This window comes from Micropterus dolomieu, linkage group LG23, assembly GCF_021292245.1.
Source record: "Micropterus dolomieu isolate WLL.071019.BEF.003 ecotype Adirondacks linkage group LG23, ASM2129224v1, whole genome shotgun sequence".
In the NCBI taxonomy this organism is placed as follows: domain Eukaryota; kingdom Metazoa; phylum Chordata; class Actinopteri; order Centrarchiformes; family Centrarchidae; genus Micropterus; species Micropterus dolomieu.
The window spans coordinates 34,604,718-34,629,781 of NC_060172.1; the positions used below are offsets into that span (position 1 = coordinate 34,604,718).

Sequence of the window (25,064 nt, forward strand, 5' to 3'; positions counted from 1 at the left end):
GACAACGACCCTAAGCACACCGCCAAAGCAACAAAAGAGTGGCTGAAGAAGAAGCACATCAAGGTTCTGGAGTGGCCTAGCCAGTCTCCAGACCTGAATCCAATTGAAAATCTTTGGAGGGAGCTTAAAATTCGAGTTGCCAGGCGACAGCCTCGGAACCTGAATGATTTGGAGGCTGGTTGCAGGGAGGAGTGGGCCAACATCCCTGCCGAAATGTGCACAAACCTTGTCACCAACTATAAAAACCGTTTGACATCTGTGCTGGCCAATAATGGCTTTTCTACAAAATATTAACATGCTGTTTGTCCAGGGGGTCAAATACTTGTTTTTCCTCATCAGATGGTTATCAATTTTAATAAATTCATATGATGTGATTTTCTGGAATTTTCTTTGGGATTCTGTCTTTCACTGTTAGAATGTACATATGATTAAAATTATAGATCGTTGCATTCTTTGTAAGTGGGCAAACCTGCAAAATCAGCAAGGGGTCAAATACTTATTTCCCCCACTGTATAATTTTCCTCAATAACAAAATGTTCAATAAATGTTTGATTTAATTTATTTGAATTGCAAACAAATTAGCACTTAATTTTTCTATTATGATATTTTGTTAAGGAAAATAATTATTTTTAATGTTCTACCTCAGATTTGAAGTGATCCACTGTTTGGCATCAAGTGTTAGTTTAACCACACAAATAACCATCTGATTTCTTCAACTTTCACTCAGGCGCAAAAAATCAGCCTTTAAACTTTAAAGAAATAATGACTTGACATTTGTCGTGATAATTATCGATATTGAATGGTATGAAATGTTTTTAGTGAGATAAGATTTTTGGTCATATCAGCCAGCCCTAATTCATGATAAAAGTAATGTTGTCCATTTGTGCCAACAGCTCCATCACAATGCTGGGCCCCACATTTGCACTGGGTCCCCAGGTGCATAAGGTTGCCACTGCTGTTGTTGTGACATTAGCTATAGTAGCCGAATAGTTGTATCCCATCACTGTCTGGAGCTGCTGAGTTGGCTCTGGGGCCATCTCGACCTCTCTGCATGTTAGCTTTATGCTAGCTTTGCAGCACCAACTGTAGCAACAGTTTGGTTACCCATAACTTAGCTAACTTTAGTAACATAACTTGCTTTCTCTATATCATGGTATTTGTCATGGTGTTGGATTTCTCCAGAATCACATACCCCACCTTTTAAAGGAAAGTTCCTGTTAACTGCAACTTATCTTTGCAGTTTGGCCATTTTTTGTATCTGTTATCACTATGCACATAAAGTAATTGCTGAGATCTGATAACATTCTAAGATCAAGAAACACAAACATACAATCAGACAGGTTCTTAACAAACCAACCAACAAATGAGGATTATCTAAACCACTTTAACAGGAGATCAAACTGGAAGTGAGCAAGCCCAAAATAATGCATAAAATAATGCAAGGTGCTCTATTGACAACTGTGTGTGCACAACTAAAGTAAGTACAGCAATCCAAAATTGAAGTAGTAAGTCAATGGAAAATAAAAAATAATACTCATATTTGAGAAGCTGGTTTGGTAGTTTTACATCATAAGTGACTTAAGCAATTAATAGATCATCAAAATCATAACTGGTTCATTTTCAACTTAGCAAAAATATTTTCAGCATGACATCCCTCTTCATTACACCGGTTGTTTTGTGTGTGTTCAGGAGATAAAAAACACTTCTTTTTACTGAACTGTATCACAAATAAAGCAGATTCTAGCACACAAAAGGACCTATTATCCCACACCACTGAGATTTACATATATGAATGATTCAGTGGCTTAGGTCTATAAGCCTGTGTAGTTGAACCTCACTGTGGTAAGACGTCACAGAGAGTCAGAGCAGGAAACTACAGCAGAGAAGGACGTGGTGAGGAAAAGAAAAAACTGGAGAAGAAAAGATACTTTGCTGCAGTTTTCTGCTACAGAGTTCAAGCTCCTTACCACTCCAGTCTGCAGGCTGAGCTGGCAGCGAATACACACACACACACACACACACACACACACACACATTCACACCCACATACAGCAAGTGGCTCATCCTCTCACTCACATTTCACTTGTAAATAGTAAACTGTGAAGCCTTTCCTTACCTCCACGCTCTTTTCCTTCTCCCCCTGCATACCTGTGTGTTTGATTGTAAGTGTGTGTGGAGATTCACCCTGCTTTCTCTCTAGCTGGGAAGTGCTCTCTTCAAACTGCCTGCTCTCTGGCAGCACTCAGACTGGCTGCTCATTGTGCCGGTGTGTGTGTGTGTGTGTGTGTGTGTGTGTGTGTGCAAGCGTTGTCAGTGTTGTGGGACAGCAATGAATTGCTTCCCCATCGCTGCATCGGTAACTGCGGCAAACAAGTTCCCTCCCACACCCCGCCTCGCTATAGGGAGTTCAGCCAAGAGGGAACCACATGCTGGACAGCCTCTGCTGCAGCACGGACACTTCACATGGTGACACACACACCAGAGCACAAAACAGTCTGACTTCAATGCAGAATAATGTGATCATTTAAATCGGTAGCTGTGAGCGTTAATTTTGAAGGTTGTGTTATTCTGTGTAAGCAAAGTTTCAGCCAAGAGGGAACCACATGCTGGACAGCCTCTGCTGCAGCACGGACACTTCACATGGTGACACACACACCAGAGCACAAAACAGTCTGACTTCAATGCAGAATAATGTGATCATTTAAATCGGTAGCTGTGAGCGTTAATTTTGAAGGTTGTGTTATTCTGTGTAAGCAAAGTTTCAGCCAAGAGGGAACCACATGCTGGACAGCCTCTGCTGCAGCACGGACACTTCACATGGTGACACACACACCAGAGCACAAAACAGTCTGACTTCAATGCAGAATAATGTGATCATTTAAATCGGTAGCTGTGAGCGTTAATTTTGAAGGTTGTGTTATTCTGTGTAAGCAAAGTTTCAGCCAAGAGGGAACCACATGCTGGACAGCCTCTGCTGCAGCACGGACACTTCACATGGTGACACACACACCAGAGCACAAAACAGTCTGACTTCAATGCAGAATAATGTGATCATTTAAATCGGTAGCTGTGAGCGTTAATTTTGAAGGTTGTGTTATTCTGTGTAAGCAAAGTTTCAGCCAAGAGGGAACCACATGCTGGACAGCCTCTGCTGCAGCACGGACACTTCACATGGTGACACACACACCAGAGCACAAAACAGTCTGACTTCAATGCAGAATAATGTGATCATTTAAATCGGTAGCTGTGAGCGTTAATTTTGAAGGTTGTGTTATTCTGTGTAAGCAAAGTTTCAGCCAAGAGGGAACCACATGCTGGACAGCCTCTGCTGCAGCACGGACACTTCACATGGTGACACACACACCAGAGCACAAAACAGTCTGACTTCAATGCAGAATAATGTGATCATTTAAATCGGTAGCTGTGAGCGTTAATTTTGAAGGTTGTGTTATTCTGTGTAAGCAAAGTTTCCATACATTGTGTTTTTGAATGACAGCAGGGGAGTAACATAAATAAATAAATATATGTAGCAAATTTATATATATAAACATAAATTGGCTGAGGAAGGTACATTTTGTACAAAGCTGTGTCAGTACAGCTGCTGTATTGTCTGCTTAATGGCATTAGTCTGGCAAAAAGAAGCATAACCTAGTGCTGCATTCACAATGGCTTCATTCACACCGCAGGCCTTAATGCTCAATCCCTATTCTTTTCCCAGATCAATTTTTTTGACATTACTGACATTATTGCTTAAATGAGGTCCATATAAGACTCCAGTGTGTACTGTCTACGGCCTGAAAATGACCCACATGTGTCGGCGGTTCAATCCCCGGCTCCTCCAGGCTGCATGCTGAAGTATCCTTGGGCAAGATACTGAACCCCGAATTGCCTCTGGTGGCTGTTCCGCCAGTGTATGAATGTGTGTGAATGTTTCTGTTTGAGTGGTCGGTTGAGCACGCTTTCATACAGAAGCAAACAAGGAACAACACAGGTTAGCTCCGGTTAGGTCATACATGATAACCCTCCCGATTTTCACTGGAGACTCTTGTATTTCATTGTCCTCTCCCGGTTTACTCCCAGGGTCACATATCTCCCGGATTGTGACAAATGTTCACAACTTTCTTTCCTTTCCATGACAGTTTCTGGCACTGTACAACACATCCGTCCCACAACTCTCTCACTCCTCACTCTCTCTCTCTGTCTGCACGGACAAGTAGCATGCACATAATTCAGAAGAGAGCTTGTGACCCGGTGGATTTCAGGTGGAAGAAAGGGAATTTGTGAGCAGATGATAGCAAAGTGAAGAAAGAAATCCTGATCTGTATCTGATTTGGACCACATTTGAAAGTAGCCAAAATCCGAACTGGAAAAGATCCGATTCGATGTGATTTGGCCTGTTCACACTGTAATAAAAAGATCAGATCTGAGTCACATATGAGCAAAAAAAATTGGGTCACTTTCGCCTGCAGAACAAAACTTTCTTAACTTTTGCCTGTTTTTGCGCCGTTTTTTTAACAGCGATATGTGAAAACAATCAAAGTTGAAAAATCTCTATTGCAAAAATCTAGATCATCTTAATATCTGGGCCCTGAATGTATTTTCATTTGTGAGGTCCCTAATACCTTCCACCAACTTCAGAAATTTTGAATAACCATTAAAATTCATTAACAATGAACAGAAGGAAAACACAAAGCACTAGTTTTACAAAGCAAGATCATTGTTCAGCTGTAAAATAAATCATGTAAATGCACACAAACAGATATACACTCAATTGCCACTTTTTTTGGTACACCTTGCTAGCACTGGGTTGGACCCCCTTTTGCCTTCGGAACTGCCTTAATTCTTCATGGTATACTTTCAACAAGGTGTTGGAAACATTCCTTTGGTCCATATTGACATGATAGCATCACGCAGTTGCTGCAGACTTGTCGGCTGCACATCCATGATGAGAATCTCCCATTCCACCACATCCCAAAGATGCTCTATTGGATTGAGATCTGGTGACTGTGGATGGCCAATGGAGTACAGCGAACTCATTGCCATGTTCAAGAAACCAGTTTGAGATGATTTTGAGCTTTGTGACATGGTGCATTATCCTGCTGGAAGAAGCCATCAGAAGATGGGTACACTGTGATCATAAAGGCTTTCACGTACGATGCTCAATTGGTATTGAGGGGATCATCCACAAAAATACTCTCAGCCAAAGTGTGATTTTAAAAGAACACAGGAAGTTTAAATATTTACCCAAAACCTCTGAGTTAAGGATTTTTACTTTAGTTGAAATTTTGTTATGAAAATGATCGTGAGCCAGGTGTCAGGTCTGATGAAGAAGTTCTTGGACATACACAGCACTGTTTAATGTAACTTGGCCGAGGAGATCTGGCCATCAGTTTACAGAGTGTAACACCATGCATTGCCAACACCAAAAATCTGAAGAAGCCTTCTTTGGTCGACAATTTTTCTCTCTCTTCCTTTAGGCAATCTTATCAGGAAATGCTCCATAAACATTCATTTTTATGCAGATGATACTCAATTATATGCTTCTAAGCCATTTGTGCAGATGAACTCAATTATATGCTTCTCAGGGCTTTGTTCTAAGCCCCCTGTATTCCTTTACACCTACGACTGTGTTCCGGCCCCAAATTCTCACAGCAATGTGATAGGGTTGATAGACAGCAATAAGTCTGCCTACAGAGAGGAGCTCCAGTGCCTGTCAAGGTGGTGTTCAGACAATAGCTTATCTCTTAACACCAGTAAAACAAAAGAGCTCATCATTGACTTCAGGAAAGGTGGCATCCAGCTGCCACCTCTTGAGAGCCATTACCAACTGTTCACTCTCCTGCCCTCCAGACAGAACTATAGGTGCACTATAGCAAAAACAAATCCCCTGAATCAATCTGAAATTGAAGACTATAAGACTATAGCGGGTATGCGCATGATGTCACCGAACACAGTTACGCTCACTGAGTGGCAGAAAGACAAGCAGCAGCGTTAGCTTGAATCAGCTAAAACACAAAAAACACATCTAAAATGGGAAAGAGCTGGACCACTGGTTCTTTGGTAAGCAGTTAGGATCACTGTCGAGTCGGACTGCCTTTAATCTGAGCAAATAATCACTTGCTTTACTCCCAGTTTGCTAAACGCAGCCATGGTAACAGTTGTTTTGCCACTCAGTCCAGCGTGTTCCGGAAGGGGAAGTGACAACACATACCCTCTATACTGTTGCGAACAAACAGTGTGGATTTGTGCATTTTATATCAAATAATTTGGAGACTCAAAATTCCTTCTCTCTCTCTGAGAGAAGGGGGGGGGGGGGGGGGGGGGGGGGGGGGTGAGAGATATCAACTCTCAACAGACGGCTGAAGAGACCCCAAAGGAAGAGGTGAAAGGTTTGCTTTCCCTAAGTGCTGTTTCTGGGCAGTTCGATCATAAAACTAAGGCTCGGTGCCTGACTGTTAAAATGAAAATGAGAAACACTAACCAGAGATTACATCACATTACATTACTCACATCAAAGGATATTCTCCTCTTCACGCCCAGACGTGAGAAACTCCAGGACACCAGAAGACAGAACTGAACTCTTTGTGTAAACAAAGAGTTCAGTCTCCTCAAAACTCAAAGCATTACCTTGTTTAATTAATCTTTAAGTTACTTAACTAGGTCTCTCCACTCCATTTGAGTAGTTATGTTACCATGTTGTTGTTGATATTTGTTGTTGAAAAGAATCTAAATAAGTAAATTTTGCAGTGTTTTAATTTTCAGCAATGTCACCTAACATTGCCTCATTTTATGTTGTAACCAATGCTTTGTTGTTTAGAAAGGATTTGATAAAGAAATGTCATCCTAAGCTCGATTAATTTTCCAGCTCGAATTAATCTTAAATCACTAAATTCCCCAGATCCTGAGCAGAAGATTGTTAAGTGGACAAAATAAGTATTACATGCCATCGTTCTGAAATGCCGTTTAATGTATAAATGTCACTCTGTATTTAACTGTTCATAATCTGATGCCATTCGTGTATCTTGCTTATATTCCGTAAGTAAGAACGTGTAACAGCCAATATTATCCAGAAAGCTAGTTAAGTTCCTCTCATCTAATGTGATTCCTAGGAAATGCTAACCTTAAGGTTGAACTACTGACAATTGTTTTCCTTTTATATAATGATTAAAACTAAGAACGGTATACCCGTTTGACAATTAAGGTTTGATTGTGGGAAGATATTTGATTACAATACGCGCAAATAGATTTTTGAATAGACATATTAAAAGTTTAAAGAAAAGACAGTTTCTCAGGAAACCAGAAACAAGCCCTTAGGGGAACAAAGGACTGACCTCTGGGAACCACGCCCCAACAAACAAAAACATCGACACACGCTCTTGTTCGCTCTCTCTTGTCTTGCTCTCTCTTCTCCTGTTCTCTTCAACTGCACTTCAGCACGCACCCAGCGTGCCCCGTCTCCCGGCAACGCCCTAAGAAGTTCGACGTGGTGCCGCAAAGGCTCTTTGTTCGTTTCAAGCCACACACGCGACCTGGACTTTTCCCTCGTTTCCAGCAACTTACTTGTTTTATTTTCTTTTCTTTTGTTTGTTAAAAGTTATCAGACCGTTAAGTTACACAATTTTAATTCAAGAACGACCAAGTTCTTTTTAAGCTTTATTCGTCGAGCTAACTTACATTGATCCACTAGCCAGAGGTCTGGAGACTCTGGATGAATTAAATCTCCGGTGGTGCCCTGCGAAAACGAGAGCTTTATGAATTAATATTCTCTGAATATTAACATTCATAATTTTGTATTAATTCTCATAAGTTTATTAAAACATAAGTAGACACGCTACAATACTTTTGAGTATGTATTAGGGACATGACGAGATCAAAACGTGACAGTATTTCTTTTCAGAGGAAAACCTGTCTAGCGAGATTCACTCATTTGACACTTTTCACACGCTGTCACGCCACACATCAATTTTCTCACACAGTCAAGACCAAATGTATAACTTATAATGTCAATTTGCTTTGTGAATAATCTCCACGCAGCTCGACCAGTGTACACTGTGTTAGTAATCAAGTGAACACCCTCTCAAGCTGTGATTCACAAACAGTTTATGACTGTGGTGACTGTTTAACACATCTAGATGTGAATACCAAGAAATAAAAGCTGAAATTCTGAACTCTTGTCTCATACTCTTTCTTTTGATCTTAAACCCAGATTTCTTCAGTAAACAACAGAAACAAAGGAATTTGCCTTACCTTTCCAATATTTTTGGAGGGGACTGTACATATATATAGTTAATTTGTACAGGGCAAATAATCAACGTATATTTGCGGTGAAAAGTTCAAAGCAGAATTTCCTTTATATACATGATTTTGAAATGTTTGCACAACTGCTACAGTGTTAGCAGAGTTAGTGTGTTGAGTCAGGTACCACAGTGAACAGAAGTACAAAACCTAGTCCAGCAAAGGAAAAACATCATTGGACTTCCTCACAAACAGACCCCACTCAGTTCTGATTGGCGGACACACCTCCTCCACTCTAGTTCTCAACACCAGAGCCCCCCAGGGCTGTGTGCTCAGCCCCCTCCTGTTCACGCTGTACACCCATGACTGCATCCCCCGAAATGGAGAGAACTCTGTTGTGATGTTTGCGGACGACACCACCATCATCGGCCGGATTTCAAACAACGAGACATTCATATCGGAGGAAATTGATAATCTTGCAGCGTGGTGTACAGCGAACAACCTACTGCTCAACGTCAGCAAAACTAAGGAGCTGATCATTGATTTCAGGAAAAAGGAGATAAAGACACACACTCTTGTCTACATCAGTGGAGCAGGTGAACAGTTTCAGGTTCCCGGGAATCAGCATCACAGAGAGCCTGACATGGTCATCTCACATCTCCACACTGTGGAAGAAAGCTCAAAAATGCCTGTATTTCTTCAGGAAGCTTAAGAAGGCCAAATTTCCGTGCTAAGTTCTCACCACATCATCAGTTTGGAAGGCGTGTCAACAATAAGTTTATTCAACAATACTGGTTTGACAAAAACTGAATTACTGACATTCTGTCTTTGCAACATCTTCTGCAGTAATACATCAAGCTTCGTTTTTACAGTGCTTCAGTTAATGTGTAAAGAGTGGACAAAAATATAAATGCAGTCTCATTCCCCTGAATGTCACAGGCTTAATGGTGATAAAAGGATTTCTGCAAAGCCATGGCTGATGATCCCTTTTCCCAGGCCTGGGTGACATTACAGAAATGAGAACTGAACTGTGGAAGAGGTCCAACACAGCGTAACATCAGTGCTTTGAGTGTAAGATGTGTCATATTATAGGTATTATCAGGGATGGGCAGTATTTATGATACATGTATTTAAAATACATATTTCACATAGGGTTGGGCCGACAGACAATGCCATCATCCATATTTCAACCTGTGATCCATTTTCACAGAAGCAGGTGCAAATGGAAAATTGGTAATTATCATAATATTTAAGCTATGAAAAAATGTTGGCAAATATTTTGCCTTGAGGAGTGGATAAGCAGTTATATGAGTCAGGCCAGTGCTGATATTAAACACACCAAGAAATGCAAATACATATCACTTGCTGTGCAAGTATACAACCTTATGACATGCACTGTTGATCACTCGTTAAACACTGATGCAGGAGTCTTTTTTTTAAATGATCAAACAGCATCATCACATGAACATTGTTAAGAAGCACGACAGTTTGGAGAGAAGATAAAAATTACTGGTTATTGTACAAGCTCTGCTGTTGTACTCACACAGCGTTCCAGTTTTAGAAAAGACTTATGTAACAAGAGAGCCGGTAAACGTACATGCAAAGAAAAATAAATAGATAAAACACCACCTGTACACCTGTGCTACAAGTTTGCCTCCCTCACTCACATGGATTCACATGCACATCCTCCCCACACCACTGCACACAAACACACACAGTCTCCTGGAAGTCCCTTACCTGCATGTTTGATCTCAGAGCACAGTACCATGCAAAAAACATGGCAGTTTGGTAGTAACATGTAGGAAGGAGGTGGATAACTGCTAAATCTTCTTCAAGGATTAGAAACAAAAAGCAAAGCTAAGAGCTGCAGTATCAGATGAGACGGAGGAGGTAGCTTCCCTTAGTGAGAGAAATCCTCTGGTTGTACCACACTAAGGCGGCCAGACCACTGTTTCTGTAAGGAAATTTAAACACCAATAAAAAGACCGTTCACTTGATGCAAAGCTCCATCACGGCTCACAGGCAAGCAGGCGGGACTTAACTGTCAAAGGAGGGGAGTGAAAATGTGTGTCTCCCCGGAGGAAGAAGAAAGCAAACTGAGAAAAGTCTGCTGGAATGTGATCAGCGTGTGCAGGAATCGCTGGAATTAAAGGGAGATCAGAGAAAAACAGGACAAATGTGTACACAATGTGGTTGGAATAGTGTGTGAGTAGTGTGTGTGTAAATCTGTGGCTGTGTGTTTGTGTGTGTGGACTTAAAAGTAGTAGAAGGAACATTTTATTTCCAGCATGTTGCACACCGTCTTGGATAAAATGTTTTTTTCCTCTTACTGTATAAACACTTACTGTCTCTCCCTCCCTCAATCACTCTCACATATACACGAACACACACAGACGATGATTTAGCTTAGCTTTATATTAATCTCATAAACCTAGAGATTAGCTTTTTATTAGCTTTTTAGCCATACTGTTTATTATCAGGCTGCAGCCTCTCTCTGCTCTCTGTGCCGACTCCTGCACACACACAGACAGCGTCCAGCAGAGGGAGAGCCTGCGGTGGAGATGGTGAAGTGAAGGTAACGTTAACTCGAAACTACTTGAGTTGTCGACAGCTACGCTAGTTACTGTAAGTACACGCAATAAAACTTTTGTGAGTAAAGACTATACTTGCTTGTTGAACAGATGTATTGATAAACATGTAAAAAGCATTATTTTAATCTGCCCTGTCCACAGTCTCTCATCCTCTATGTTTTATATAAGCACAGCTAACGTTAGTTTGGCAATTAGCCAAATGTTACAAACGAGCTAAATTGAAAGCTGTCGTCTAAATGTTCAACTTAGTTTGCCATGTAGCTTAAAATGTGGCACAGTGAACCACAGCAGAGAGAAGAGAGGAGGACAGGAGGACAGGAGGACAGGAGGAAGGACTGATGCCATATTGCAATAGAGCATCTATTCTGAAACAGTAAATAACATTCAAACCATCGACAACCTGTTTGTTGGCACTAGCTGCCTGCACCCCGTCTGCCTGGCTCTATCCAGGCACAGCAACATGACGCCCAGAGTGTGACAACAGCAGCGGCGCACGTTAAAGCATTATTTGATTCTTATCGGCTAAATTATCGGCAGAAATTTAATTTTCCAATATGATTCTGATAATGAAAATATGCCCAATATCGGCAGATAATTTATCGGATCGATAGTTATCGTGCATCCCTACTCAAAATGATAAGGATTTATATTCTGGACCCCATCCTCTTGGCCAACCAAGACTGCCCTCCCTAGTGCCACGCTGCTAGTGTGGCTAAAGAAATCTCCCAGCTGCACTGCAGGTCAGACACCAGGCTAAAGTTTGATAAGCTGGACACACATTTGACCCAAAAGAGCGTGCATAAAGTTAAAGTTAATTTAACGTTTTTATTAACCAGCTGGACTTGTTTCATCAATAGCTATGTTCAGACAGGGTGGGTAACCATTTTAGAAACTGTGATTAAGCCACAGTGAACAGCCTGACAGACCTCTGTGAGTACTGTAGATCTAGATGTCAAATTATTACATTGTCATGTAGCAGCTGCAGCTCTGGCCTCAGATCGTCCTGATGCCATATTAGCTTTGCAGTTAGCTCGCACCTGAGTTAGCTTTAGGCAACAAAGTGGGTTAATTATATTTGGGTGTTATGATCCTTTGCTTTCATAAATTCCACATTACTCAACATGATTGAGCTCCTTACACACACACACAAGGGTTCTCAGTAATAAAAGCACATGAATGAACAACTACACCATAGTGCTTTTTAATATTCTTATATAACTTGCATTGTCAATTCCATATTTATATATATATATATATATATATATATATATTATATATTATTTATTTATGTCAACTGTATGTTTGTCTGCGTGTAGCACCTTATCATCAAAATAAATTCCACCTATGTGTTAAACACTACTTGGCAATAAAGCTCCTTCTGATTCTGATCATGTTACTTTTTTACACTTTTATATGTACTGTAGTGTTTCAAAAACACTACAGTACATATTTATATAATATAATATATTATACAAAGTTTAGACCAGACAGCAGCAACATGTATCCTGCTTTGGGAAGTGAGGTAACAGTGGTATGCACCAGTTGGCAAACTGAATGTAGGGGGAGGTATTAAAGATGTATAGAATGTATTTTTGGTGCCAGCCTTCCTGTTACCATGGTAACAGTCCATCGATTCAGCAGCATTAGTGAACAGAGAACCAATCGGATCCCCCGCCCCCGACATTCCTTTCTTATTTATTTCTTCCTCAGAGAGTGTGAAGTTGAGCTGGGGGACGAAGAGGAGGAAAGAGAGGGTTTGGATGAGGAGTGAAGAAGGATGGCGGAGGAGGAAATCTGGGGGTGGATGAGCTGGTGTTAAGATGAAACTGATGAAGATGAAATAGAAATGACCGAAGGTGGCATCCCAAACACAGCCACTGACTTAGCATTGCTGAATCTACAGGATACCTAGCAATGTAGCATGCTTGGTGAGACCTTCCCCTATAAGGAAGGAGAACTCAGAAGGCAAATGCTGTCAGTGCTTCTCAGCTCCAGGATGGTATCAGATCTGCAGGGGCTCCATTACAATGATTTACACTAGATAACACTATAGAATGTATATTCATTTTGTCACACCTCCTGTCTGACCGGCCCGGTTTAGTTTAGGACTCAGTTTGTTTATTGGTCTGTTCAGTATCTGTTATGTGTTTTGAGTTCCAGTTAGATTCTTGCCTTGTGTTTTGAAACTTGTTAGTGTCTGTCTGTTTTCACCTGCTGTCTCTCTGCCTGCCTGTCTGCTGTCTTTATTAGTATCACCTGTTTGTGCTCCCGCCCTCCTCGTTAGCCAGTGCTTAAATGTGTGTGACTTCTGGTCAGCTGTTGCTGGTTTGTTGTATGTTTGTCCACTGCTGTGTGGCCTGCCTGCCTGCCTGCCTGCCTGCCTGCCTGCCTGCCTGCCTGCCTGCCTGCCTGCCTGCCTGCCTGCCTGCCTGCCTGCCTGCCTGCCTGCCTGCCTGCCTGCCTGCCTGCCTGCCTGCCTGCCTGCCTGCCTGCCTGCTTCTGGTTTACCCTTTGTTGAACTCTGGGTAAATACCCAGAAACTGTACCTGTTCTGCCTCTGTGTCCTGCGTTTGGGTCCTAAAACCTGTTCCTGCCAGCACACATGACAAATTGTGACACATTTCAAATCATTTACTACTATACTTTTAACAAAGATTAACAACCATCACAAAATAGTTTATCTTCTATAAAGTCTATCCACTATGTTTCTATTTGTGCTCACTGCCAGTATCACTGAACATGTTTTATTCATTTTTTATGTAGCGCAAATGCTCAGCAATGCAAGTGTATAGTGCAGGTCTGTACTGTTGTCTGTGCCTTCTGAAGTAAGCTTGATAGTCTCCAAAAAATATCTAAAATCATACGTTCTAGCATGCATTTTAGTTTGTTTTAGCTTTAGTTTTTCTTGCTTTCCTGCACCAAAAACGTTTAATACAATTGACGCCCAGAATACGCAGCTGGCCAATCACAGCGCAATATAGGACTCACTCTAACTGAGGTCCGACACTTTCATGGCTGCGCTCCATTGACTCTAATGCAAAAAGTGTTTTCTAGCTTTTTATTTTTTTGCTATATTTTTCCAAGATATGGTGAAACACTGTTCCTGTGGCACTATTTACAGTTGCAACCCTGAGAGGTTGAAAGGAGAAGTATGATTTATTCCCTTTGCAAAACCTAAAATAAATCCAGACAAATGTTAGTTAGCTAAAGCTAGCTATCGTGAGTCAGTCTGACAGCCTGAATACAACCTTCAAATGCACAATGCAACTGCAAAACTGTCTGCTTCTTTCTGTGATTGCTTTTTCCAGAAATTAGACAATTTTTTTCCAGGGAGTCCAGAAATAGACAATGGCAACGGCGTGATAAGTCTGACAGGTCCGAAAGTTTGTCGGACTTAGAAACGGTAACTAAGGGGGGTGTGGCTTAGAAAAGGGTCGACTCAGCCCTTTGTTTTTGTTTTCACCTGAAAGACAAGGTCTGTGCTTCTAAGGCAAAAGACTGAGAGGGATATTTAATAAGCCTGCTGTTTTCTGCTGCTGAACTTAAGTTGAAGAGAACACTCTTGGAACTGCTGGTGTGCATCGTCCTGCAGGAGAAGGCTGTATAAGAGGAAACATTAGTTATGTAGTCTGTCAGCTCAGCAAAAAAATGTGTGGGAGATTTTTGGTAAAACATTTAAACTCCTTTGACTAGATTATTTAAACAGATAAAAATAACATAACGGCCAAGTATCATTGGCTGCTCCAATCATAACACACTGGACTGGAGCTACTGTGAGTCATTAAATGTCAGGAAAACTAAGCTGAGTGGAGAACTGCTGTACAGTAACTGTACAATGAATGTTTTCATTAGCATGTTTCTCCCTTTGTGTGTCTGTCAGGGGAACTGCTGCAGATTTTACATCTGCTTTTTCTCAGACATTAAATTCCTTTGAAGGTAAATTTGAGAATCTAACAGAAAAACTCCCACCCCCTCCCTTCACAGCTTCTTCCAAAGCCACACATCCCAAAACACATGAACGCGTGTTCCCGATAAACCACTAACTGCCAAAGTCCACTGACTCCGGCGGTGTCATGTTAGGCTGCGTTGCGGTTCCCAGAGCTAATCGCGCCCATTCTAGTTAATGCCGCAGTCCGTCCCAGTATAGGTAAGTCTATTTTTGATGGAAGCCACATCAAGCAGAACAGATCAACCTGGGCAGGAAGTCAGACACAGAACAGCATAGAGTCAGATCAATTTTCAATATAAAACACCCAATGGTAAAACAATAAACACGGTTAAAACAGACACATAAAGAAATCATTTAACTACATAAACTACTTAATCATAGTAGAAGCACAAAAAGCAAGCACTGATTACCAAATCAACAAAATCTAAACATCAAATAGCAAAATCAGGCAGGCAAAACACTCCGATTCTGGATTGCTCCTTGTTGGATCTGCAGCCTGCATGTTAAATCATATTGACTGTAACAAAACGGGGTCACAGAGGGCTGTGAAGAAGGTAGCAGAAGCACAAAAAGGACAAATGAACAAGTCAACAACGTGGGCAGGCTACACGCTCCGCTGCTGAAACGCTTCTGCGACACTTCCAGTGGACGTTGACGCCAGTGTGAGGACAGATCAAAACCATGGCGCAGCCATAACACGCTGTAGCAAGAGTAAGTAGACTTCCAGAGTAAGCTGAGGATGAGTCTACCAGAGCGAGACGAGCAGAGACGAGCGCAGGGCAGCGGCGTCGCAACATGTCTCAATCGCGTTGACAAACAACTAATCCGGCTGTTAGTACTCACTATCAAACTAGCATGTTAATATTGGGGAGGTTAAAATAGATTTAATCGATTCAATAAAAAGCTGGCTAGCTAACTGTTAGCAACAGATAGCTGCAGTAACATTAGGCAAAGCTAAAAACAGGTTGCATTAATCTCTTTATCAGAGGTCACACTGTTGACTGCATAGCTCTGAGAAAAGGTTTATATCAGGGTGCAATTTAGAAACAGTAGGGAAAGTGTCTCAAGCTAGTAAAAATTAAATGTGTTGTTCAGACCCAGAGGGGCTGTGGGGACAGTCAACTATTTGCAATTCACAAAGAGTGCAACAAAATATCAAAAAGGTGCAGAATGTGGAGACTCGCAACCGGGGTCTGAAATTAACATTTTTCACTTCCTGCCACTGTGGCAGGCAAGAATTTTCTTTTGTCTGCCGTTCAGAAATTGTATTGGCCACTTTTAAAATCTAAGCACTAAACAGAGGAATAATGTATTTAATGTACATAATGTTGTCATTCAATGTTCAATATTTTTACACACAAAGCATTACAAAGAACCCTTAACAACCAGGTTTTTCAAAGGTACCAGCAGACAACAAGAAATACAAAGCACACAAGAATATGTTCACCACAGCCTATTATAAAGCCAGCACTCAATACAAAACCCACAGTTGAACCACCAGTGAATGAGTGCTTATCTCAGTTCAAATCTCCACAAGAATCCATATCTCAACAAAAACTTCCTTTTCTGGATCCCAGCAAGCCAACAGAAAATACTCCAGTTTGAGTTTCAATACAAAAGTTGGCCAATGAAAATAAGCCAAGTGATGGCTCGTGTATCTAATATCTAAATTCCAATGTAGACCTTCAATGTGCGGTTATTAATTGTCATGTTGGTGTAAAAAACTAAACAAAAGATAGTGTGCAAGCCATATGACTATTGTTCAATCATCCACCAGAACATAAAGAACAACAAAGACTTCTTGTTCCACCCTGAGTTCACTCTTTCGGCCTGTTTCCTGGGTTGTAATTGGTGAATCCATGTTATTGACTGTTCACAAAGTCTACTCAGCCATCAGCCAACAAATTTAAGAAAAGAAGAGGGAATAATACCAGGACAGTAAAATACAGAAATAATTTGTTCTATTTCAATACGGGGTGGTGGTGTGGCAGTGGATAAGACACATGCCTTTGGTGTGAGAGACGTGGGTTCGATTCACCATTGTGTCCCTGAGCAAGACATTTAACCCCTCGTTGCTCCAGACGCGTGCAACCTCTGACATACATAGCAATTGTAAGTCGCTTTGGATAAAAGCGTCAGCTGAAAGAAGAAATGTAATGTAATTTGCAATTTCAATTTGACAACAATTCATCGTTCAGTCTACCTGAACCTGTCCACTGTATGTTTGTTTTCACCAGTCTGAAAGAGAAGCCTCTGCTGCATTACCTCACCAAATGGGTGTCAGAATCCAGATGAGAGCGCTAATCTAAAAACAGCAACAATGGCAGAGTATCAACACACTCATGTAGGAGTTGTTTCTCAGTTTTTCCCACCTCCCCTATTTTCCTCTCATGCTGAACCACAGCACGTCATTCCCAGAAGCATTACATAACATGGCTATGGAATAAAAACTGCATAGCATTATGCTGTGCACTCATTATGGAGAACTGAATACATAAGGTAGTAGAGCTGAATACTGTATAATATATCGTACACGCACTAACAGGGGGTGCTTTTTAAAATTTGAGTGACTGATATGTATTCATTGTATTAGTATAATATTATAACATTAAATGAGGAGTATACTGTTCAGTTAATAGTACACTGTTAGTTGCCTATATCAATAATATATTAATTACTACATTCATTATAATTTCATGTTATAGTATACTATTTTACCACTAGTTGAATATTAAATCCAGTTACAGCAGTTTCATTTCTGTGGGTTACTTTTATTAATTTAATCCTTGTGAAAGAAAAATAATATTGGTCTCTAATTTGTTAATGCTACTTACTAACTTTTTTTAATGCCCCGCCCCATCCAGGCTGTGATTAGTTGGTTGACGAAAAGTGACGGACAAGCACATCGGCTCTGTGAAAAGTTGAACATGTTGAACAACAAAAGGCACCGATACTGCTAACGTTAAATGGTCAGCTAGCTAAACCCAAACTATCCTCACCCAGTTTTCTTCTGTCTTACCGCTTCAGCTGCTGATGATATCTCCGTGTCTCTCCGTCTCTGTCACAGAGTCCGACTATGTTTTGAACGATTAGCGGGGGAAGGGGATTACGGTAGGTTGTTGTCTTAAAAATTACTGGCACACTGCTTATGAATAATTTTTCTGATTGCACGTAGGCCTATTTTTAGAGGCACATGTGAGAGCCCGGTGTGGGCGTGGATAATGAGCAAACTGCAGTGCACACAGAGAGTGTGACACGTTCTGTTTTATTAAATGGCACCCATTTTGCGGCATTTAGATTAATTACCGGAAGCCAAACTTTTTTGGCTTCATGCGCCACTTTGCAGCTTACACAAGAATGAGCAGAGCCCCACCTTCAACGCTGTATCCAGTTCTCTTTATATATCCATGGTCTATACTGGCTTCGGGCAGGCTCGCAACTCAGCTGTGTCTCGTAGGCTTTTATTTAAGCTTTATCTACAGAATACACCATCAGTTTTGGTCTCTGTGAGAAACTCTCACGAGTTAGCCCTGTGGTAACATGTATTCTGCCTTTTCAACATGCTGGGATAGTCTTTAGCCCCTTAGCTGAACACAGTTGCGTCTGGTAACAACACTATAAGAGAGCAGTGACACTGAACCAAAACAGTAAAGCTGCCAGCCATTAAACCAAAACAGTGACCTGAAATACACTCAGTAGCATGGGACTGTAGAGGCTAGCAGATAATTCTCTGTGGATTCAACACTACAAGAGACAACTTTCACATTATACAGTCACTTCCTCGATATTTAACGATTGATTTGATTATAGCAGCTGTTTGGCAGAAAAACTTTTGCTTTACTTTAATTATTGCCTGGATACTTTCTTGATTAACCGTTCTTGTGATTTTTTTCAAGGGCACTAGCTCCACCAGACTGCTATATAAGTGGTATGTTGATTACAACCATTCATAACCTCAGCTTCAAATGCTGTATTTTGTTATGCATATTATGTATTAAATTTTAGCTACCAAGTTAGATGTAATAGCAACTGTGGGCCATTAAAATGAAATGCAGTGCCTTTCAATCTGTTTGTGCGTGCAGGTGTAGGCCGCCTCAAGCTGGCAGCCATTGCCTATATGTATTCAACCCCAGTGCTCTACATTAAAGTATGCAAAGTTGTTTTTACAGGAAAAGAAGAATGGTTTATTCTCACTTTGTGAAAAACAGAAAAACAGGGTCCAGATAAATTTAATTCATACCATTTAATTTAGTTAATTACATAACATTATATCAAAGCTCATATTTGAGAATGACATTTGAGAACTAGTGACATTTGTTTTGCATCTTAAATAACTTAAATGATTAACTGATGTCTGTTAGATTTATTGACTGATTACATAGTTTCAGCTCTAGCTAAAATAACCTCTCTAAGATGTAAGAAGGTGTTAGTACTTGGCTAGCGTTGTGGCTAACTGAAGACATGCCATCTAGCAAAGGATGACATACACACGGTGGGGAAGACCTTTTCAATGTCAACTCTTCATACTACACTGGGTGTAAAAGAAATGATAATCCAAATGTTTGTCAGTACCCATGAATTATATTTTTTTTACCTACATCAACAAAATATATTTAAAGGGTTATTTCACAGCTGGAAAATGGTATTTCATAAAACTGTCTTTGCAGTAGAAAGATCAAATATTTTTGAAATTAGTGCTACATGACCAGAGAAAACAGAATAAGGGCTGAGGTATTCCCTTTTGCTCAGAAAGTAAAAATGCATAATTAACAACCAGAATGCACTGGGCCTGTTGCCTTCCAAGGACACTCCCACTCCTAAACTTCCCTAACTCTTACAAACATCCTGTTAAATCCACTATCGTTAAACTAAACTCAGAGCACCGCTGGGGAACAAACAGGGGCAGTGTATGTGCTAAGCTACTCTTGTATTACTCTTGTATACAGTGTGAAAACATGTATTGCCTGTTTTCACACTGTAACGCTGCCATGTTAGTAACAAAACACTGTCGCTTTTGCACTTACTCCTCCCTAGGGCTGACCACGAATAGTCAAAGATATGATTTTATAGGTGGAGCCTGATTCAACTTCGCAGTGCTGTTATGATGCGTGGATTATACTATTTTGGCTTTACGGGGGTGCTCAACATCTGATTTTACATAGAACTACCAGTTTTCTCCCAATAAGTTAATATACAGCCTGTTATAATGTAAATATTAACATTTAATGCTGTAAATAAACACTTGAAGAGAAAGAAGCTTCTAATAAACTTTTTAAGTGCATGAAAAAATCCAAAATTGTAACCCTAGCCCTTAAGGTAAGGGGCGTCAGTGTGCTCCTGTGGTAGAAGAGGGAGAGAGAGAGAGCACTAGCAGCGCCGGTGTTTTGCAGAATTGTTTGGATCTGTGTGTGAACTTTACGGGACATTCGAATCATCTACCGCCACTGATGAACCACACAAGAATATTATATCATTTTTAAACAGTACTTAGAATAGACCTGCAAGGAACGGCGAGTTGGCAGACATGCTCAAGACCGGAGAATAGCAGGCGAGCAGAGAGAAAAGGGTCAACAATATGCCTCAGTTTAGCAGGAAATTTACAGTGTAAGTTACACTGACTTATGAATAGAGACTGCAGCGTCTCCAGATTAAAGCATAGCTACCGTGTGTAACCCTCCGTCGACACACACACACACACACACACACACACACACACAGATTCGACTATCAGTCGACTATATGTAATCCTTGACAATTCTGATTCAACTATGTAAATCCTCGGGGACATCCCTACTCTCGCCCCACCTAAACTCTGATAGCAGCATTACAATATGCAAGGAAAGGAGAGATGTACTGTATGTGTCCTTTTTTAATGTTTCCATCCTGGACCTGGCCTAACTCTCTAACTGGATGTGGAGTACTTAATTAGAAAAAAGATTTTCAGCGAAAATGTCAAAGACAGCTTTGTCAGTTTCACTTAGAATGGTCCATGCAAGAAGCCAGAAGGCTTCTGAAGGAGTAATCTGTTCAATATTGTTCACTATTGCTACATGCATGCAAACATCATAAAAAATGAAACTTTCAATTATTATTGCTTATTCAACAGTAAACAAAATTGAGGGTCTACAGCCATGCTAGTGACTCTGTGAGCTAAATGCTTCTGTCAGCATGCTAACATGCTAACAATGACCACGTTAACATTATCTAAACACAAAGTACAGCTGAGGCTGATGGGAAAGACATTAGTTTTACAGGTATTTGATCATAAATGTATTTAGTCATAAATGTATTGGACAAAATACAATTTTGAGCTGTTTAGAAAAGTTCAATAAACATCACTGCCCTCTCTGTACTTCTGTACCTCACCTCAACAATGAATGCCCCATGCTGTTTGCTTGCTGGTGCAGTTACTCGAATCATGACATACATATCGCATAAAAAACCTACTAACACCACAACCACAAGCATACATACAACATACATACATAGTGGCCGAGTAAACATCTTCTCAAATGAAAAACTGCAGCTAAATTGAGGAAAAAGGCCTGAATAAAGGTTTTACTTAATTTTACTCATGCATATTTGTTGACAAAGATTTTATTATAAATTGTTTTGAATGTTCTACATCAGATTTGTGAAGTGATCCACTGTTTGGCATCAAATGTTTGTTCTGACCATAAAGAAGAAGAGTTTAAAACCAAAATTAGCCATCTGGTTTCAACTTTCACTCAGGAGCAAAAATCTGCCTTTAAACTCAAAAGAAATAACTATTTGATACTTATCGTGATAATTATCAATATCGAAACATATGAAACTTTTTAGAATGATAACATTTTGTTATCACTTAGCTAAGTGGACACACAGCTTTGAGAAGCGCCGGTGTGCTGTCTGAGCAGAGGGCTGCAGCAGAGCCACGAGCTGGCTGACAAAAAGTTCAACCCAACTCCCGCTGTCATATGTCAACAGACAAGGCAGCTGGACTCTCTCTAGTTTGCTGACTGACACAAACTGTAGTTAGAGGGAAGAACTGAATCATTCTCTCACACACAAACACGAGCTGGCTGACTAACCATGACAACTTGCTCTCTCAGGAGATAATAACCCAGAGTAAATATATCCGCTGAAAGCATCCTATAGTCAGTGAACAATCATTTAGTTAACTCTGCATTTCATGCAAGTGATGAGGTGATGGAAAACTATCAGGACAGTGAGGGGAGACAAAAATGTGCGTGCACATCCAAACATTCAGAAATAACCACCACACAAACAGAGCTTCTTTCCTCCTGCTTCACAGCATGTCTCATTCTCCCACAGTGCTCGTTCTCTCTCGGTCTCAGTCCTTGTCTCCTTCACATCCCCTCTCTGGTCCAGTGAATCATTCATTCATGCTGTGTCTCTTACCTTTGTGGTGACAATGCACAGACAGTCCATGCTGGCCAGACGAAAAAGGAGCTCTCAACCTATGTTCAAATTCATCACTACTAATATCACCACTAGAGGGAAAAAAGCGGGAAGATGGAGAAAAAGATGCCAGTGTGAAGAAGTGAGGAGAAAAGATTTTTAAAAAAAAGTAAGAATTGCTGAAGAAGGAAGAAGAAGAAAGGGGGAGGAGAAAAGCAAGAGAACACACGCACATACGCTCACACAGGAGAGAAGCCAGGGCGGACAAACGTTACTGCATGTGGGCCCCTGGTGAGGACTGGGATGCCTCCTCCACAATGCTGAAGGCAATCAGGATTCCGAACGCCATCTCAGAGCAAAGCGTGCGTCATCAACCAGAACACACACACTAACACACACACTAAAAACGCTTAGAAGCTGGCCTCTCCTCCTCCAACAACCTGAAATCATTCCTTAGCTTCTCTCCCTCTCATTCATCCTCTACCTCTTGCTTTCAGTTCATCCTCTCTCTCTCTCTCTCTCTCTCTCTCTCTCTCTCTCTCTCTCTCTCTCAGGGCTGAGCGACTAAGCAGTGTTATAGAGAGAGCGAGGGAAGGGAGTGAAGGACGAGAGCCGTCAGCTCGGTGGAATGAATTAGATTCTCTGTCTCCCTGGCTATTAGCTGCTGGGGCAGACTGCTGGAACTTAATAACACACTGGCTTTAATTTCATCCGCAGAGCATGGCAGCACTGGATTCCACTGACTTTGTGACAGAGTTTTTACTGTGTGTGTGTGTGTGTGTGTGTGTTTGTGTTTTGAGTGTGAGGTTTGACTAGTATTGCATTTTTAGGATGTAGGATGGTGGGATTTGGATTTAAACCAACAGCCACCAATATTTGGTGCCAAAAATAAATACCATTAAGCTTAAAGGGTAACTTTGGTATCTTTCAACCTGGATTTGAACCCACTGTCAATCTCATTTTACCATGTTTTTGTGTCTATGTGACTAATTGGGAAATTTGTTGAAATTGGTCCAGTATGGAGCGAGCGCACTGCAGTCAACAGAAGTGAAACAAGGCTGCATCATCCCATCCATAATCCCAGTGGGCAATTGGCCCCGTCAAAGTATGTCCACTAAAGTGCTTGTTTTATTACAGTTATTACAGTGTCTGACAACATTATGAAAAGGATCCCAGAGAGAGACCTTTTTTAAAGAGTAAGATCCTTTTTGTTTTGTTTTTCTAGTCTCTATTTCACTCTCATCAAAACCACCAGACTCCATTAATAAAAATAGTAATACTGGACCACTTTCAAAAAATGTTGTATGTTTATTCAAACTAATTGTTATTATTCCGGCTCTCACTGCTGCGCTGTGTTGTTTATTTGTGTTGTGTATTTATGTTGTTTGAGCATTTCTCCTTTTTATTCTCCCTCAGTTGTTTTTTTATGTCTGCTGTTCAGCTGGTTGTCTCCTGTTGTCTGCCCCCTCCCGTTCTTTTGCAGGTGTCTTCGCTTTCGGCAATTGGTATATTTCCTCTGTTGTTTCCTCTTGTCACCCCACAACCTCTCACCCCCCACCCCCATTCTCTTGCACATGCTTTCCTGTCTCTGTGGTGTCAGTTTGTGTGATGTTTGTGCCCCCCACCTACATTTCCACATTCCTGTCCAGCCTGGTGGCAAATATGTACACGTACATAATTAAATAAATAATAAAGACGAGAAAGGACTTAATTAAAACTCCCTTGTTAAAGCAAAATCTTTCTGGCACAGCTCCTCATACTGTACACCAGGCTGCTGGTCAGGACAGAGTAAAAAGAAAGATTGTCCTAATTACACACATACACAAAAACATGGGAAAATAATCCATGTGTGGTTCGTTCTTTGATTATTATTTATTATTTCAAAACCAAATCAGAAAAATATTAATTTTGATATTTAAGTCCTTTTTGTGTGTTACACCTGCAGCAGATACACTTGGGCGATGGCGGTACCTGATTAAATGTAATTAAGATGAGGTTGAACATCAACATAACTGGGTTTTTAGTTTGAAAAACAGGACAATATTATATAGCTGCAGTACCGGAGGCTAATATTGTCTCAACGTTCAGTTTGAACCTGACCTTTATTTTCTTTGTGAGATGGAAGAATTTAGGAAGTCGTGCGGCGCTGCGGAGAGCCTCCAGCTGCAGTAACACATGGATTATCAGCATTGGACTTCATCCAGCCAGAGGGAATGACCACTGACCATCCAGTGCGCTGGTCCCACTGGCAACACAACCCATAGTAGGTCTACCGCCGGAGAGGAAGTGGGCGCTGGAGCGTACAGGCCGAGGGAGAGGAGGTCGCACCCTGGCTTTGATAAAAATATTCAGGTATTTTCTTAGATCGCTCAGGTAACCATCTACTTCTGATCTGCCCAAAACAAAATACTTATTTTATGCTGACATACATAAAACAGCTGTAGAACCAGATATATGTTTAGACTGTTTTGCCTCCCTCAACCTTTACCAACTAACTTCAATAATTTCTTCATCTAAACCATCAACCTGCCTCTTAGACCCCATCCCGACTAGGTTGCTTAGAGATGTTTTACCCTTAGTCAGCACTTCTATACTAGATATGATCAATCTATCTCTATCAACAGGCTATGTACCACAGTACTTTAAAGTAGCTGTAATTAAACCTCTTCTGAAAAAGCCCAAACTTGATACGGATGTTTTAGCCAACTATAGACCTATATCTAACCTTCCATTTCTCTCTAAGATCCTGGAGAAAGCAGTTGCTAAACAGCTGTGTGACTTTCTACAGAGCAATAGTTTATTTGAGGATTTTCAGTCAGGATTTAGAGCTCATCATAGCACAGAGACAGCACTGGTGAAAATTACTAACGACCTCCTTATTGCATCAG

At 40.8% G+C, this 25,064-nt stretch overlaps 1 protein-coding gene across 21 annotated transcripts in view; it reads right to left on the minus strand.

The window, feature by feature from the left end:
- dlg2 (discs, large homolog 2 (Drosophila)) overlaps positions 1–25,064 on the minus strand; it is a 247,198-nt gene that overhangs the window by 128,940 nt on the left and 93,194 nt on the right. The window contains exon 1 of one of the 21 annotated variants that reach the window (XM_046039077.1): positions 2,117–2,197. The exons of the other annotated variants lie outside the window; for them this stretch is intronic. Within the exon in view, the coding sequence (XP_045895033.1) occupies positions 2,117–2,146 (30 nt within the window). The 5' untranslated portion in view covers positions 2,147–2,197. Of the gene's footprint in view, positions 1–2,116; positions 2,198–25,064 lie in introns of those variants that run through there. 21 annotated transcript variants of the gene reach the window in all.